Source organism: Petromyzon marinus, chromosome 68 (assembly GCF_048934315.1).
Source record: "Petromyzon marinus isolate PM22_M1 ecotype Great Lakes invasive population chromosome 68, UKy_Petmar_22M1.pri1.0, whole genome shotgun sequence".
In the NCBI taxonomy this organism is placed as follows: Eukaryota; Metazoa; Chordata; class Hyperoartia; order Petromyzontiformes; family Petromyzontidae; genus Petromyzon; species Petromyzon marinus.
In genome coordinates this window covers 1,918,637-1,935,089 of record NC_133734.1, presented here as the reverse complement: position 1 = coordinate 1,935,089, position 16,453 = coordinate 1,918,637, and the positions used below count along the sequence as shown (strand labels likewise).

The window sequence follows — 16,453 nt, the reverse complement described above, 5'->3', positions numbered from 1 at the left end:
AAATCTTGAATAAACACAAGATCCAGGTCCGATTCAACACATTACATAAACTCCGTGATCTGGTTCCATCTGTAAAAGATGTGATTCCGGACATACAGTACCCTGGCGTCTACAAACTAAGTTGCCTCTGTGGTAGTAGTTACATTGGAGAAACCAAACGACATGTCTCGGACCGCATCCGTGAACACAAAGCAGACCTAAAATACGGTAGGACCAACACCTCGGCCGTGGCAGATCACTGTTATAATTCAGTAGGTTCACATGACATTGACTTCTCCAAAAAAGAGGTTATTTGCAAGCCATCTGGCTACCATGAGAGATTTGTTCATGAGGCTATCCACATATACAAACACAGAGACAATTTCAACCAAGAAGACGGATTCTGGCTTAGCAATCATTGGAAGGATTAGACAAAGCATTTCGGGTCTTCATTGATTGTTCACGCTTTTGGTGGCTTTCAGACAGCATCCATTATTTTCGTCTCCCCCCTCCTCTTTTCCGAACATAGATGGACTCGTCCATCTGAACAAACTGCCAAATCGCTCTCCGTAGTGCTAACGTTAAAAAAACGCCACTTTTTCCAAATTTTCTTGCTGTAATTTTCACACCTGATGACGATTGCTTGTGTTGCAGTCAAAACGTCGTGATAATTTTATTGTTTAACATGTTTTTATTATTATTGTTTCCCTTCTACGTGACTATATCGAAAGAAGCAAGAATATAAATCCCTGTTGTCACGAAAACATTAAATCAAAATTTATATTGATGTAGTTTATATTTAGTTTTTTTTTATCACGTCGGTTTATTGCAAGGTAGATGGATAGCTGCATTTCTTTAGCATCAAGAAACCAAATGCCTCTGTTGATATGTAAACTTTGACTTTAACATAGCCACTTCCGTGACCAGTTACATGCTAATTCCTCACATTAACATCATGTTAATCTCCCAGTTACATGCTAATTTCTGACTTTAACATCCTGATAATCTCTCACATTAACACAGCTACTTCAATGCTAAATTCTTCTGTTTGATATGTAAACTCATTTGTCAAGGCGCTCTGCTCCTCCCACCCAGCTTAAAATACGCTGCCAAGCTTAGCAGTGTTCATTGGAGCGCTGTCTTTCCGACAGCCTCTGTTTCTTCACCTGAGGACGGCTGCTTCTGTTGTGGCTGAAACGTCGTGAGAATTTTATTTTATTATGTTTTATTTTCATTTTTAATTATTTCCCTTCTACGTGACTTTACCGAAATAACCAAGAAGATTAATCCCTGCAGTCACGAAAGCTTTAAATCGAAAGATTACGATAATGTTTATTACGGTGGTGGTGGTGGTGGTGGTGATGATGGTCTGTCTCGTAACCTCCTGTCCATGAGCCTTTGACACTTTACGTGGCCTCTGAGTGCACCTAGCTTGGCACAAGCGCCGTGGCAATGTCAGCACCCCTAAGTGGCCAAAGGCGGCTCTTGTTGTTGATTATAGAATTGATGTTAATGTCGATGTCCTGTTTCTTGTCCCGCAGACTATAGCCATCATCACCTACACGGTACGTATTGATGCTCCTTCTGATGTTTGTCATCATATTTTTCATGCTGCTGATGTTGCTGATGATGATGTTGCAGCTGATAATTATTATTTTGCTGATGATGTCTCTACAGTTTAATCTCACCCGACCTCCTGGAGCCAGCTACTCAGATGCGTGTGAACCCGACCCAACGGTCAGTGGTGATTGTGATGATGGTGGTTGCTGTTATGGTGTTGATAATACTGATGATGGTGCTAGTGATGGTGATAGTGGTGATGGCTGCCGGTCGGTAACGTTGTGGTGGCTGTGAGCAATGCCATTGGTGGAGAGGCTGATAACAATCAGCCGTTCCCCTCATGGTGTCTCAGATTACTGTTGGTCTGCTTCATCAACAGTGCACAAGGGATAGTGGTGGTGGTGGTTGCTTATGCCCCCCACAGAAAATGGACATCATTGTAGGGATGCAGGCGAGGCTGATGAGTCAGATGTCTTCTAGGATCTCCTGCCACATGTGCTAGCTAAAGTGGCCCCTCAGGATGGAGTCCTCCTGTTGTGTGACTTTAATACCCAAAAGGTCATGATCCAGACACCTGGATTGGCATAATTGGAAGGCATGGGTCAAATATGTTCAATAACAACAGCAGGAGGCTTCTAGACTTATGTGCACCCCATAAGTTTGTAATCACTAACACACTGTTCCGGCATTGACACATACACACAACATCATGGATGCACATCACGTCCAAGCAAGGACATCTGGTGGACTATATAGTGAAATAACAGCACATGGAGGCCCATTTACTTGACACCAGGACTTTCCATGGAGATGATCTGCCCACTGACCATTGGCTTGTCATCTGTAAGATGTGCCTGCCATTCTTCCACTGCGATGGTGAGCATCCATCTTGGACTCGTCCATCTGAACAAACTGCCAAATCGCTCTCCGTGGTGCTAACGTTAAAATAACCGCCACTTTTTTCAAATTTTCTTGCTGTGGTTTTCACACCTGATGACGATTGCTTGTGTTGCAGTCAAAACGTCGTGAGAATTTTATTGTTTTATATTTTTATTATTATTATTGTTTCCCTTCTACGTGACTTTACCGAAAGAACCAAGAATATGAATCCCTGTTGTCACCAAAGCTTTATATAAAAATGTATATTGACGTAGTTTATTCATAATAAAGGTTTTTGGGTTAGATCGCGTTTATTTATAAATGTGTCGTAACCCTCCACCACCCACCACAGTGAATTATTTCTCTTTTGTCAACGTGACACTTTTTTCCTGATTGGCCGTGTCGGGTGGTGGAGGGTTACGACACATTTATAAATAAACGCGATCTAACCCAAAAACCTTTATTATGAATAATATTGGTCGCGAAAGCCTACGTGTTAAACTGACGTAGTTTATATTTAGTTTTTTTCACGTCGGTTGATTGTATGGTAGTTGGATAGCTGCAGTTCTTTAGCATCAAGAAACTGAATGCCTCCGTTGATATGTAAACTCTGACTTTAACATGGCCACTTCCGTGACCAGTTACATGCTAATTCCTCACATTAACATCATGCTAATCTCCCAGTTACATGCTAATTTCTGACTTTAACATCCTGATAATCTCTCACATGAACACAGCTACTTCAATGCTAAATTCTTATGTTGAAATGTAAACTCTTTTGTCAAGGCGCTCTGCTCCTCCCACCCAGCTTAAAATACGCTGCCAAGCTTAGCAGTGTTCATTGGAGCGCTGTCTTTCCGACAGCCTCTGTTTCTTCACCTGAGGGCGGCTGCTTGTGTTGTGGCTGAAACGTCGTGAAAATTTTATTTTATTATGTTTTATTTTTAAATTACTTCCCTTCTACGTGACTTTACCGAAAGAACCAAGAAGATGAATCCCTGCAGTCACGAAAGATTTAAATCGAAAGATTACGATAATGTTTATTACGGTGTTAGTGGTGATGATGGTCTGTCTCGTAACCTCCTGTCCGTGAGCCTTTGACACTTTACATGGCCTCGGAGTGCACCTAGCTTGGCACAAGCGCCGTGGCGATGTCAGCACCCCTAAGTGGCCAAAGGCGGCTCTTGTTGTTGATTATAGAATTGATGTTAATGTCGATGTCCTGTTTCTTGTCCCGCAGATTATAGCCATCATCGCCTACAAGGTACGTATTGATGCTCCTTCTGATGTTTGTCATCATATTTTTCATGCTGCTGATGTTGCTGATGATGATGTTGCAGCTGATAATTATTATTTTGCTGATGATGTCTCTACAGTTTAATCTCATCCGACCTCCTGGAGCCAGCTACTCAGATGCGTGTGAACCCTACCCAACGGTCAGTGGTGATAGTGATGATGGTGGTTGCTGTTATGGTGTTGATAATACTGATGATGGTGCTAGTGATGGTGATAGTGGTAATGGCTGCCGGTCGGTAACGTTGTGGTGGCTGTGAGCAATGCCATTGGTGGAAAGGCTGATAACAATCAGCCATTCCCCTCATGGTGTCTCAGATTACTGTTGGTCTGCTTCATCAACAGTGCACAAGGGATAATGGTGGTGGTGGTTGCTTATGCCCACCACAAAAAATGGACATCAGTGTAGGGATGCAGGCGAGGCTGATGAGTCAGATGTCTTCTAGGATCTCCTGCCACATGTGCTAGCTAAAGTGGCCCCTCAGGATGGAGTCCTCCTGTTGTGTGACTTTAATACCCAAAAGGTCATGATCCAGACACCTGGATTGGCATAATTGGAAGGCATGGGTCAAATATGTTCAATAACAACAGCAGGAGGCTTCTAGACTTATGTGCACCCCATAAGTTTGTAATCACTAACACGCTGTTCCGCCATTGACACATCCACACAACATCATGGATGCACATCACGTCCAAGCAAGGACATCTGGTGGACTATATAGTGAAATAACAGCACATGGAGGCCCATTTACTTGACACCAGGACTTTCCATGGAGATGATCTGCCCACTGACCATTGGCTTGTCATCTGTAAAATGTGCCTGCCATTCTTCCACTGCGATGGTGAGCATCCATCTTGGACTCGTCCATCTGAACAAACTGCCAAATCGCTCTCCGTGGTGCTAACGTTAAAATAACCGCCACTTTTTTCAAATTTTCTTGCTGTGGTTTTCACACCTGATGACGATTGCTTGTGTTGCAGTCAAAACGTCGTGAGAATTTTATTGTTTTATATTTTTATTATTATTATTGTTTCCCTTCTACGTGACTTTACCGAAAGAACCAAGAATATGAATCCCTGTTGTCACCAAAGCTTTATATAAAAATGTATATTGACGTAGTTTATATTTAGTTTTTTTCACGTCGGTTGATTGTATGGTAGTTGGATAGCTGCAGTTCTTTAGCATCAAGAAACTGAATGCCTCCGTTGATATGTAAACTCTGACTTTAACATGGCCACTTCCGTGACCAGTTACATGCTAATTCCTCACATTAACATCATGCTAATCTCCCAGTTACATGCTAATATCTGACTTTAACATCCTGATAATCTCTCACATGAACACAGCTACTTCAATGCTAAATTCTTCTGTTGAAATGTAAACTCCTTTGTCAAGGCGCTCTGCTCCTCCCACCCAGCTTAAAATACGCTGCCAAGCTTAGCAGTGTTCATTGGAGCGCTGTCTTTCCGACAGCCTCTGTTTCTTCACCTGAGGACGGCTGCTTGTGTTGTGGCTGAAACGTCGTGAAAATTTTATTTTATTATGTTTTATTTTTATTTTTAAATTACTTCCCTTCTACGTGACTTTACCGAAAGAACCAAGAAGATGAATCCCTGCAGTCACGAAAGATTTAAATCGAAAGATTACGATAATGTTTATTACGGTGGTAGTGGTGATGATGGTCTGTCTCGTAACCTCCTGTCCGTGAGCCTTTGACACTTTACATGGCCTCGGAGTGCACCTAGCTTGGCACAAGCGCCGTGGCGATGTCAGCACCCCTAAGTGGCCAAACGCGGCTCTTGTTGTTGATTATAGAATTGATGTTAATGTCGATGTCCTGTTTCTTGTCCCGCAGACTATAGCCATCATCACCTACAAGGTACGTATTGATGCTCCTTCTGATGTTTGTCATCATATTTTTCATGCTGCTGATGTTGCTGATGATGATGTTGCAGCTGATAATTATTATTTTGCTGATGATGTCTCTACAGTTTAATCTCACCCGACCTCTTGGAGCCAGCTACTCAGATGCGTGTGAACCCTACCCAACGGTCAGTGGTAATAGTGATGATGGTGGTTGCTGTTATGGTGTTGATAATACTGATGATGGTGCTAGTGATGGTAATAGTGGTGATGGCTGCCGGTCGGTAACGCTGTGGTGGCTGTAAGCAATGCCATTGGTGGAAAGGCTGATAACAATCAGCCATTCCCCTCATGGTGTCTCAGATTACTGTTGGTCTGCTTCATCAACAGTGCACAAGGAATAGTGGTGGTGGTGGTTGCTTATGCCCACCACAAAAAATGGACATCAGTGTAGGGATGCAGGCGAGGCTGATGAGTCAGATGTCTTCTAGGATCTCCTGCCACATGTGCTAGCTAAAGTGGCCCCTCAGGATGGAGTCCTCCTGTTGTGTGACTTTAATGCCCAAAAGGTCATGATCCAGACACCTGGATTGGCATAATTGGAAGGCATGGGTCAAATATGTTCAATAACAACAGCAGGAGGCTTCTAGACTTATGTGCACCCCATAAGTTTGTAATCACTAACACGCTGTTCCGGCATTGACACATCCACACAACATCATGGATGCACATCACGTCCAAGCAAGGACATCTGATGGACTATATAGTGAAAGAACAGCAGATGGAGGCCCATTTACTTGACACCAGGACTTTCCATGGAGATGATCTGCTCACTGACCATTGGCTTGTCATCTGTAAGATGTGCCTGCCATTCTTCCACTGCGATGGTGAGCGTCCATCTAGGACGCCATTCAAACCCACAGTGGCCTAGTCTCAGCTAGCTGATTAATGATAGATGCGAGGCACCCTGGCTGACAGAGGTGGTGTTTCGGCTGCCTGCGAGAAAACGACAAGCCGACTCCCACCGTCGACAGCATCACAAGTCAAAGAATGTGGAGGCTTACCCCAGCCTTCACCCAGAGGTTCAGAGAGTCGTGCTGTGCTGAATGTATGAGTCGTGGTTGCGGTTTCCTGAGGAGATGAAATCTGCTTCAGAAGCTTCCGATCATAAATCACTCTTTTCTTCCATCAAAAGTAACTTGCAATGCCATACATATTAACGTCCTTAAGGAAAATAGTGAACCAATTGCAGACCCCTAGGAACACGTTCGCAGGTTTTCCGAGCATTTCCGCAAGGTATTGGGGTAGGAAAATTCCCTCAGCACAGATTATATCACGGGGAAAATGTTTGGTTGACGCTGCTGGGGCTGCAGTGTGTCAAATATTGCAGGATGTAGCCATTCCTTGTGAGTGGCTGGCCGAGGTGGCATTTGTTGAGAAAGTACGAAGAGAGATCCAGAGTCGGAGAGCAGGAAAAGCACCGGGCAGAGATGACCTTACAAGCGAACTGCTGAGTGAGAGCATGGTGTTTGTGTGCAGACTGCCCTATAATCACAGCATTATAACAGTCTGACCACTGGACAGGTTCCGCAGAATTGGAAGGATGCCCTGGTGGTCCCCCTCTTTAACAAGGGGGGGGGGGGGGACCGTGCCAATTTCAATAACTAAGGGGGCATCTCCCTCCTTCGGGCGAGGCCGTGAAAGGTCCTGGGAAAGATTATTAAACATCGCCCCTTTGCCAGGCAACACGCTGTGTGGAAGCCACCTGCCTTATGACTCAATACAAAACTCCGGATCTTCTCGGTCAGTCATGCAGTCCCTTCTCGAAGATTCTGGGCTGGCCTGCCTACAATCCATCTAGGGGTTGAACTAGTCTAGATTTTGTGAGGAGCTCATAGTTGCTGGAAAGTGAGCTCCGGCAGGCGAGGCTTTACAGTGTTTATTTAACTTCTTTAGCACCATATGCAGTGAACCGTGCCAATTGCAGTGGTGTAGTGTATAGTCGCGCAGTATATAGCAGTGTAGTGTATAGTAGCATATATGTTGAACGTCTTTCGCGCCGTACATAGCCAACCGTGCAAAGCAGAGGTGCAGGGGAAGGTCAACCAACTGAACACAAAAAGCAGTTCGAAAGAAATTAGTTTTCGATCTCGATTATTTTAGAGTGCATAGCTCCATTGGTTTCCGCATATCGGAAGGAAGAGCATCACAGATGGCTACAGAAGCACATCTCAAAGCACGCGATGCAGTGACTGTGTGGGGGCTGACGCCCACCCCCCCATGAGCGGACGGGGCGCGACGTCCACCCCCTCCACTCCCCCCATCCTCCTCGGCCTCCTCTCGCCGAGCCCCCGCTGATAGGGTGATCGCCCCCCCCCCCCCCCCGCTCTGAGGGACATCGCTCACTGGCTGGCTCACCACCGCCCTGGGATTATTACGCGTGCGCTAAATTGGCTCTCTCCTTCCCCCTCATATCCTCTCAGAGCCCGTTAATCCTCGGGTGACATGTCATCCTGCGCGGCCAAACTAGCGCTTTACTTGCCGAGTTTTGAACGCTCTGGCCGTTGGGGGGGGGGGGGGTCATCACGTCATCCCCCCCCCTCTTCCCCCCATTTTCATTGTCCCCATATCTGCGTTCCTCATCTCTGATTCACCGGTAATTTCCTGGGATTTTCCCCCCACCCCACTGTTTGCACTGCCCCTATCTCCCGTGTCGTGTATGCTTCATCACGGCCAGCCTGTAATGCTCTCTGCGCCCCTATGACTTTAAAAAGTTGATTTTAAGGGGGCCACCATGTAATCCGGCATGGGGGGGGTCGGACAATCTCCTGGCAACGGGAAACCGGGGGACATCCCTGCTAGGGGCCCTTTGGATGAAAACCCGTGGGCCAGGCACCCCCCTTCGAGACCCTATGTGGGTGCATGTATGTGAAGGAGGCTCGTGAAGGACACTACTGGTCAGCTAGGGGCAGTCCCCCTCCAGAAACATTGAAGGTCGGAGAAGCGACGCTTACAGCAACGAGCGGAGCGCTGGGAGGCTAAAACGCAGTGGGGAGCACAGGTGGTGGTGCATCTGTTTGTCAACCAATGGCCCCCGGATTTATCTATCCCATGACCTCATATCACAACACGTCACGTGGCCTCAAGGTGTACCGAGCCTGGCACAACGCCATGGTGATGTCATTGCCACTTAGTGACAGACGATGGTTGTTTTTTGTCGTTGGTTGTGATGGTGGTGAGTGGTGATGTTGTTGCTGGGGCTGATGATAATGGTGGTGGCAATTACAGCAACGATGATGATGCGAGATGTTAACTACCTCGCCTCGTATACAGGAGTTCGTGGGTTTGATCCTGATCCTGAGGCCTGCTGTATATATGGAGTTTGCGTGTCTCTCTGCCCGTGGTGGTCGCGTGGATTTTTCTCTGGGTCTTGCGGTTTTTCCCTCCACATTTAGAATCAACGTCACCATGCGTTTGAGTATTTGGCTGGTTTACATTTCCACACGACGATGATGATCAGACAATTCGTTGAGCTATATAACTCAGTGGGCTTTATTTGTAAAATAAAAAATAGTAAAAAAATAATGAAGTTTTCAATATCGCTGATGATTGAGGTTACTGATGATGCTGATTATGCTGTTTTTGCAGGATACCACAGTCCCTCAGAATACAGTGAGTAGAAGAACGTTGTACACATCCCATCAGCACATGCACGCACACTACACACGCATGGACCTTTCCCTCTAAGAATTCATCTCACCGAGAGCATGGGTTTAGCACATCCCATTTGCATGGTTTGCTACGTACGGTGCGAAAGCAGTTGAACATACACACAGACATGCACACTACACTAGACTATACACTACACTATGATACACTATGCTATTGTGAGGGCTGCTCTTTTTTTGTATTTAGATTGGAGAGGGATTTAGCTCCATTCTCTCTCCCATGCAATTCCCTCAAGGGCACCAATGTGGACTTGTGAACATACTTTAATGGCGGCATACAATAACGCAGTCCGGAATACAGTCTTACCAAGATGTTTTTGTTCAAAGACGCGAATCAAACACTGGCGGAAAATAACTTCCCGCATGTGCAATGTTTCTCCAATCTTAATGTTCACTTTAGTAAAATATTAACTTTACAAATAATATATTGTATATTTTTTTCATTGCTGTATTTATAATGTTTACGCGACCTGTTGCAAATGTTGTCTTTTAATTTTACAGTTTTTCTGTTTTGTTGATGAAACCCGATTCAAGGGCTTCTTAGCTCACAGGGCAATTAAAAAAAAAACTGTTCAACTATACACAATGCCAATCGCGGTGACAACAACTTCAGAACAATCAGAACAATTCTCGCATAGTGTACCCGCGTGTCAAAAAATACTGAAGGCCGAATAGAACCGACTCATTGAAACTCGAACACGCGGCTACGAATCGCCCCCGTGTGATGACAGTAACAGAGCACCGTGGTAATAAAGCATACAAAAAACACGACGACCGTTCGTACACACCTCGTACATTCCAGTCTCGGATAAAGCGAAAAAGCAGCATGAATCAGCATAAATACACGAATCTGCAGTCAGGATCGCGTGCAGCCTCAAGGATTCCCAGGACCCAACTGGAGTATCTTGTTTTGCATTTACAATTGCATTCTTGAAGCATCCACTCAAAAGACGGCCTTTGCACTTGGTAGAAGCCTGCAACCACACGTTGAACAAATCTGCACAGCTGCAGTCGTGGTTATGAAGTTGAGACTCCACGCCACGACAGTCCAGGGACCCGGCCGGCTCCTCTATCCCCACATTGAACAACTCAACAGGGCTGCAGCCTGGGACTCGGTAGTTATACCTGGTTTCTCTTGGAGTCCCGTGGACGTGGTGATCGTAGGTCGTCGTCTTCCCCCGTACTCCAGTGGTGCCCGCTGAAGTCGGCAAATGTAGTCCCACCTTCACAGCCTCTCTCCCTCCCTAGCAGTCAATCCACCGCCTCTTGCCTGGTAGTAGACGTTCGTCTCTTGCCTTTGGAATTATTTCAATCAACTTGGCACGTGCAGCGTCCTCCAATCGAAACCTCGAAAATTCGGTGTACTGTGTTTAGGCTTTTTAGTGGCAACACCTGCCGCCAATTAAAACCAGACGGAACGGCACCGTTGCTTCCAGAAGTTGTGGTTTTTGGGGGATTCTCCCCCCTCACTACTCACCTCATGTAACGCAGCCACCTCGGCTCTCCACTGCGCAACACCACTGGGCCACACCGTTATATTCCACCCCCTTCAAACCAGCCCCTCCACTCCACAAGTGTTTGTCCCGACCAGACCAGGCAGGGTGGCTGTGCATATGGCGCATACCAGACATGAATCACTTCCCCCCGGGGGCTGTGGCGATGTTTTTACGTTCGGCACCCATACTAGTGTAATGACTCTCAGACAACACAAACTGTATAGGGTTCTTTTATTTAATATAGTAGGGCGCTTAAAGCGCATAACTTGGTCAGGGATGACGCGCAGATAATTTGGGCCAGGTATGGCACGCTAATCGCGACGAGGCAGAGACATCGACGATATGCAGACTGCAACGACAGCGACGATGTTAAGACAGTCGACCCTGATCCCACGGCAGCCCCGAACCTTGCCTCTCCTCTCCTTTAATCCCCAAGGTGGCCCTCACTACGCCCCCGACCACGCCCCCTTTCTCGAACTCTCTAGCCCGTTCCTGAACTTCCCAGATGGTTCCGCTCTGTAATAACCCCTCGTGACCACCCAACCATGCAATGTCCCTGCACCCACACGAACAAGGACGGCTATACCGTGAAAGTTTCTTATAAAAACTTTCTCCGTCATTAGGCCTCTGAACAAAGGGAGTTGCTAATGTCACTTTCTTCTGAACATACTTTGAAGATTAAGCCTCCTGATAGAATTAATACCCCACCTTGGTGAATGAAGCATTAATTATATCAATCAGTTAAATTAAGAACCCCCCTTTACCTAATGTAACCGCAGCTACCTCGACTCACCTCTGAAACATAGCGCTCGCCCACACCATTCCAACTATTATACACAACACTACTCTACACTACTGTACACTACGCCGCTATACACTACACGACTATATACACTACACTCTATTTAACTATGGAATGAGACCATGTGTTCTTCATTCAAGGGTGGGAAAAACCCGATTTTTTTTGCCCGACAAATCGGGTTATTGGTTTTAATAGAATTCAACCCAATTTTGCCGATAATAAAAGCTGGTTTAATTATCAGCGTCTCGTGCACACTTCAATCCTGCTCCTCGTCGTCGTCCACCGCCGCGTCGTCTTCGTCGTCGCTCTCGCCGCTGGACTCGGGCGTTGTCGCCGTCGTCGGGCGTCGGGTAGTCCAAGAACGCGTTGAGGTTCGACTTAATGAAGACGAGCTTCTCGACTGCGTTGGACGCCAGGCTGTTCCTCAACTTTGGAATGGATAAATTCCATCGTCGAGAAGTTTCGCTCAGACGCAACAGCGGTCGATGTGGCCATGCCGCCATGCGCGTGACTCACGCGCATGGCAGCTGAGCCCGGGCCCCGGCCCAAACACCGCTATTGGGTGCGTGCGACTGAAATCCCGACTTAACTTTAATAAAACCGAAAAAAACGGATTTGGGCAGGATCCAGGTGCTCCGGTTTTATATAAAAACCGATTAAAACCCGAATGAATAAAACCGGGCCGTGCCAGACTTGACACAAACAGTGACACACCCCCCTCCCCCCCATCATCATCATCATCGTGCTGCTTGCTGTGAAATCCCCCAATGGTTGTTCCTAAACGTGTGGCGTGGCCCCTCACTCGCCCTGCTGACGTCTTGTCGGCAGTCCCACTCCACCCCCCTGAAATGAATTAGTGAAAAAACACTGAAGGAGAGCAGCGATGATCCACTCACTAACTCCGCTTGCTCCTGACGAGGTTTTCCTGGCTTTGACCACCTGAATGTGACGTTGTACAAAAGAGGAAGAAGCGCCAATGAAGGCCGCTACTGTGGCACACGAGGGGTTGGGTGGTCAGGATCACACACGCCCGACCGCTTTTGTCTCCCCAGTGATGATCATGCTGCTGACGATGATGATGATGATGTTGATGACGATGTTACTAATGAGGACGATGATGTTGTTTTTGTAGGTAACGACGGCTCGACCTACAATGAGTAGAATAATATTGTACACATCTCATCAGCACCCGCACACTACACGCGGACGGACTTTCCCCTCCAATTGGCTACGTACGGTGTGAAAAAAGTTAACCATTCTAAACTCTCCTTAACTCTCTCCGAACTCAATTTAGAAAAGTCTCCGCACGCTCTCTCCCCGCGTCTCCCCCCCCCCCGCGTCTCCCCCCCCCCCCCCCCCCACGTCTCCCCTGTCCCAGACCTCCTCGCCGAGCTCTGCCCTGGGAATCGGCGTGGGAGTCGGGGTGGGAGCCGGGGCTCTGCTCATCCTCGTCATCACGCTCGGCGTCTGCTACTGGAAGCGACGCAATGAGGTGAGCATTGGTAATGAAAGACCTCATCATCACATCATGATCATGGTCATGATCATTATCATCATCGTCATCATCGTCATCATCACCAACACCAAGAGGTTCTCACAGCTCATGTCACTCATTGTCTCACCAACTCACCATGTCACTCACCCTCTCACCAACTCACTCGCTAACCACTCACCATGTCACTCACTGTCTCACCACCTCACTCGCTATCCACTCACCATGTCACTCACTGTCTCACCAACTCACTCGCTATCCACTCACCATGTCACTCACTGTCTCACCAACTCACTCGCTATCCACTCACCATGTCACTCACTGTCTCACCAACTCACTCGCTATCCACTCACCATGTCACTCACTGTCTCACCAACTCACTCGCTATCCACTCACCATGTCACTCACTGTCTCACCAACTCACTCGCTATCCACTCACCATGTCACTCACTGTCTCACCAACTCACTCGCTATCCACTCACCATGTCACTCATTGTCTCACCAACTCACTCGCTATCCACTCACCATGACACACACTGTCTCACCAACTCACTCGCTATCCACTCACAATGTCACTCACTGTCTCACCAACTCACTCGCTATCCACTCACCATGTCACTCACTGTCTCACCAACTCACTCGCCATCCACTCACCATGTCACTCATTGTCTCACCAACTCACCCGCTATCCACTCACAATGTCACTCATTGTCTCACCAACTCACTCGCTAACCACTCTCTCACCAATGCACCCGCAAATAAATCGATCACTAACTCGTTAACTATTCTCTCTCAACGACCTGCTCACTATTCAAGATCACATTCTTACTACTCCATCTTTAACTAACTCACCCACTCTTCAATCTCTCGTCGACTCACTCACCGACTCACTCACCAAACTCACTCCCTATTCACTATCTCACAAACCCCTCCTCCGCCTCCCACCCTCCCCCTCTACTCTCTCCTCTCCTGCTCCAGCCCCTCGCCCTACAGAAGGGTCCAAACGCCTCTGCTACAGAGGATCGCTTACGATACATGCAAGGTCCAGGAGTCCAGGGCCAACTGCCGGTGAGCCTACCCATGGACACGGCCAATGTCAACCCATCATCCACCAACATGGCCATCGTGAATCCACCAAATCACGTACACGGCCATCATAACACCACCAAACCACGTACACGGCTATCTTGAACTTATACACTTACCGATATGACCATGGTGAACCCACCAAACGACGTGGCCATCTTGAACCCCACCAAAGGACACAGCCATCGTGAACCCATCCACCGACACAGCCATCGTGAACCCACCTAGCGATATGGACGTTGTGAACCCACCAACCTACACGGATATCGCAAACACACCAACAGACATGGCCATTGCGAACCCACCGTCACGTTTCCTATCCACGAGGACTGACGGTTTGGGGTGTATTGAGTCGAACTGGTGTTAGACCACTCATATACCTGGCTGTTAGGGATGTCAGCTTTTATTTCTACATGATATGACACCAACAATTCCAAGCAGAGGAGGTATACCCTGGTAGCAGGCTACCACAAAGAAAATAAAACGAGTAGAATAAAACAGAAAACCACCCACAAACATCCAACCACACCCAATGTTCCTAACGCGTTCCTGAGACTCACACAGAAGCTTTGGGAGAGGGGGCTCATACACCTCCCTACTCCCCCACAGACAACTCTGCTTTACAGACGGGCCTGTGTTCCCTCCCACACAGCCATTGCGAACCCACCCACTGATATGTTCTCTGTGTTCATCACATCTGCCTGATTAACTCATTCACACACCCACTGACCCACTCACTGACTCACCCACCCATTCACTTACCCATTCACTCACTCTGCCACTCACTCTCCCACTCATTTATTCACACACTCGCTCCCCCTCTCCCTGATCCACCCATTCACTTAATTTCAAACCCACTCACTCACCGACTCACTCACACACTCGGTCAACCTCTCACCTAATCACTCATTCACCCACTCACTCACGCATTGACTCACACACTCATTCATGTGTAGTGGGTTCTTCATACGCAGTAGACGGATAGTTGAGGCAACACTTACATATTATAACACCAACGCATTAACACCACAACGCGTTCTAACAGGAAGGGTAACGGCCCTTCCACCCGCTAGCTAAGGGGATACACTTCTCCACGGAACTCGCCCTATCCTTAAGCTATGGTCTCGGGCTAGTCTGACCTAACCCCACACAGGTGCAGGTCTCGACCAATGGTTACACAGATCCGGCCCTGACAAGGGCTGCGGGTCAGACGAGTCCAGGGTCCTAGGCTAGCCGGCCTTTTGTCTTCAACTGTTTATTCTGTCTTCGCTGGCAGCACTGCACAACTCTCTCGAGCTCCTGCCTTTTATACATCTCCCCACCGAAGGGCGGGGTTCTGTGGGATCCCAGGACACCCTGCAGCTCCCACCCGTTGAGAGGGGCACGGGGGATCCAAACCCCCCACAGCCCCCTCCCCCCCGGGAGGGGCCCCTGGCTAGGGATATCGTGATTACCCCCTACAGGTCAGCATTGGGCGCTAACCGGGGATGGTGCACGTTCATCCAACAACACCATTACACATGCATCCACCCACATGGCCATTGAATCTGATCTCTGTGTTCATCACAGGTGCCGGTTGGACGGCCTGGTATGAAGTTGCAGCAGGAGGTACAATCAGCACTATCATCATTATCAACAGTGACAATCCATAACATAGTTTTTTTTTATTCGATCGCGTGAACACAAATGTGTCGTTAAACCTGCCACCACTTGACACAGCCAATTAGTAAGGGTTGTTACATGAACAGAACATGCCAGTTCCTTACTAGTACAGCACACCGGGGTGTACGTGACAAACCCTTTCTAAAATGGCTGTCGGGTGGTGTCGAGTTTAATGACACATTTATATATTTATGCGATCTAAACCAAAAAAACTATGTTATGGTTGATCTTGGTCACCCACCCACTCAATTACCCACTCTCTAACTCACCCCCTCACTCACCCCACTCACTCACCCACCCACATACATACTCACCCACTCACTCACCCACCCACACACCCACTCACTCACCCACTCAACAACAACTGCCATTTGCCACTAAGTGGTGGTGACATCACCACAGCTCATGTGCCAGGCTATGTGCACTTTAATGCCAGGTGAATCGTCGAATGCCCGCTGGCAGATCATGGGACAGACCCAGGTGCCATGGTTTACTGACAACGATGACTGGCTGATGCACCAACTGTGCCCCCTACTGTGCATTTTAGCCGCCCAGCACTCTGATTGTTGTGAGCGTCGCTCCTCTGCCCTCCGTTTTTGCTGGAGGGTGACT

General features: G+C 47.6%; 1 protein-coding gene across 1 annotated transcript in view; it reads left to right on the top strand.

Annotated features, from left to right (window-relative positions):
* The window catches only part of LOC116956899 (uncharacterized), an 85,408-nt gene that overhangs the window by 58,401 nt on the left and 10,554 nt on the right, over nucleotides 1-16,453 (top strand). The window contains exons 13-22 of the mRNA XM_032978769.2: nucleotides 1,521-1,544; nucleotides 1,657-1,716; nucleotides 3,659-3,682; nucleotides 3,795-3,854; nucleotides 5,568-5,591; nucleotides 5,704-5,763; nucleotides 9,224-9,247; nucleotides 12,980-13,093; nucleotides 14,072-14,161; nucleotides 15,749-15,787. Coding sequence (XP_032834660.1) covers nucleotides 1,521-1,544; nucleotides 1,657-1,716; nucleotides 3,659-3,682; nucleotides 3,795-3,854; nucleotides 5,568-5,591; nucleotides 5,704-5,763; nucleotides 9,224-9,247; nucleotides 12,980-13,093; nucleotides 14,072-14,161; nucleotides 15,749-15,787 — 519 coding nt within the window. The remainder of the gene's footprint in view (nucleotides 1-1,520; nucleotides 1,545-1,656; nucleotides 1,717-3,658; nucleotides 3,683-3,794; nucleotides 3,855-5,567; nucleotides 5,592-5,703; nucleotides 5,764-9,223; nucleotides 9,248-12,979; nucleotides 13,094-14,071; nucleotides 14,162-15,748; nucleotides 15,788-16,453) is intronic.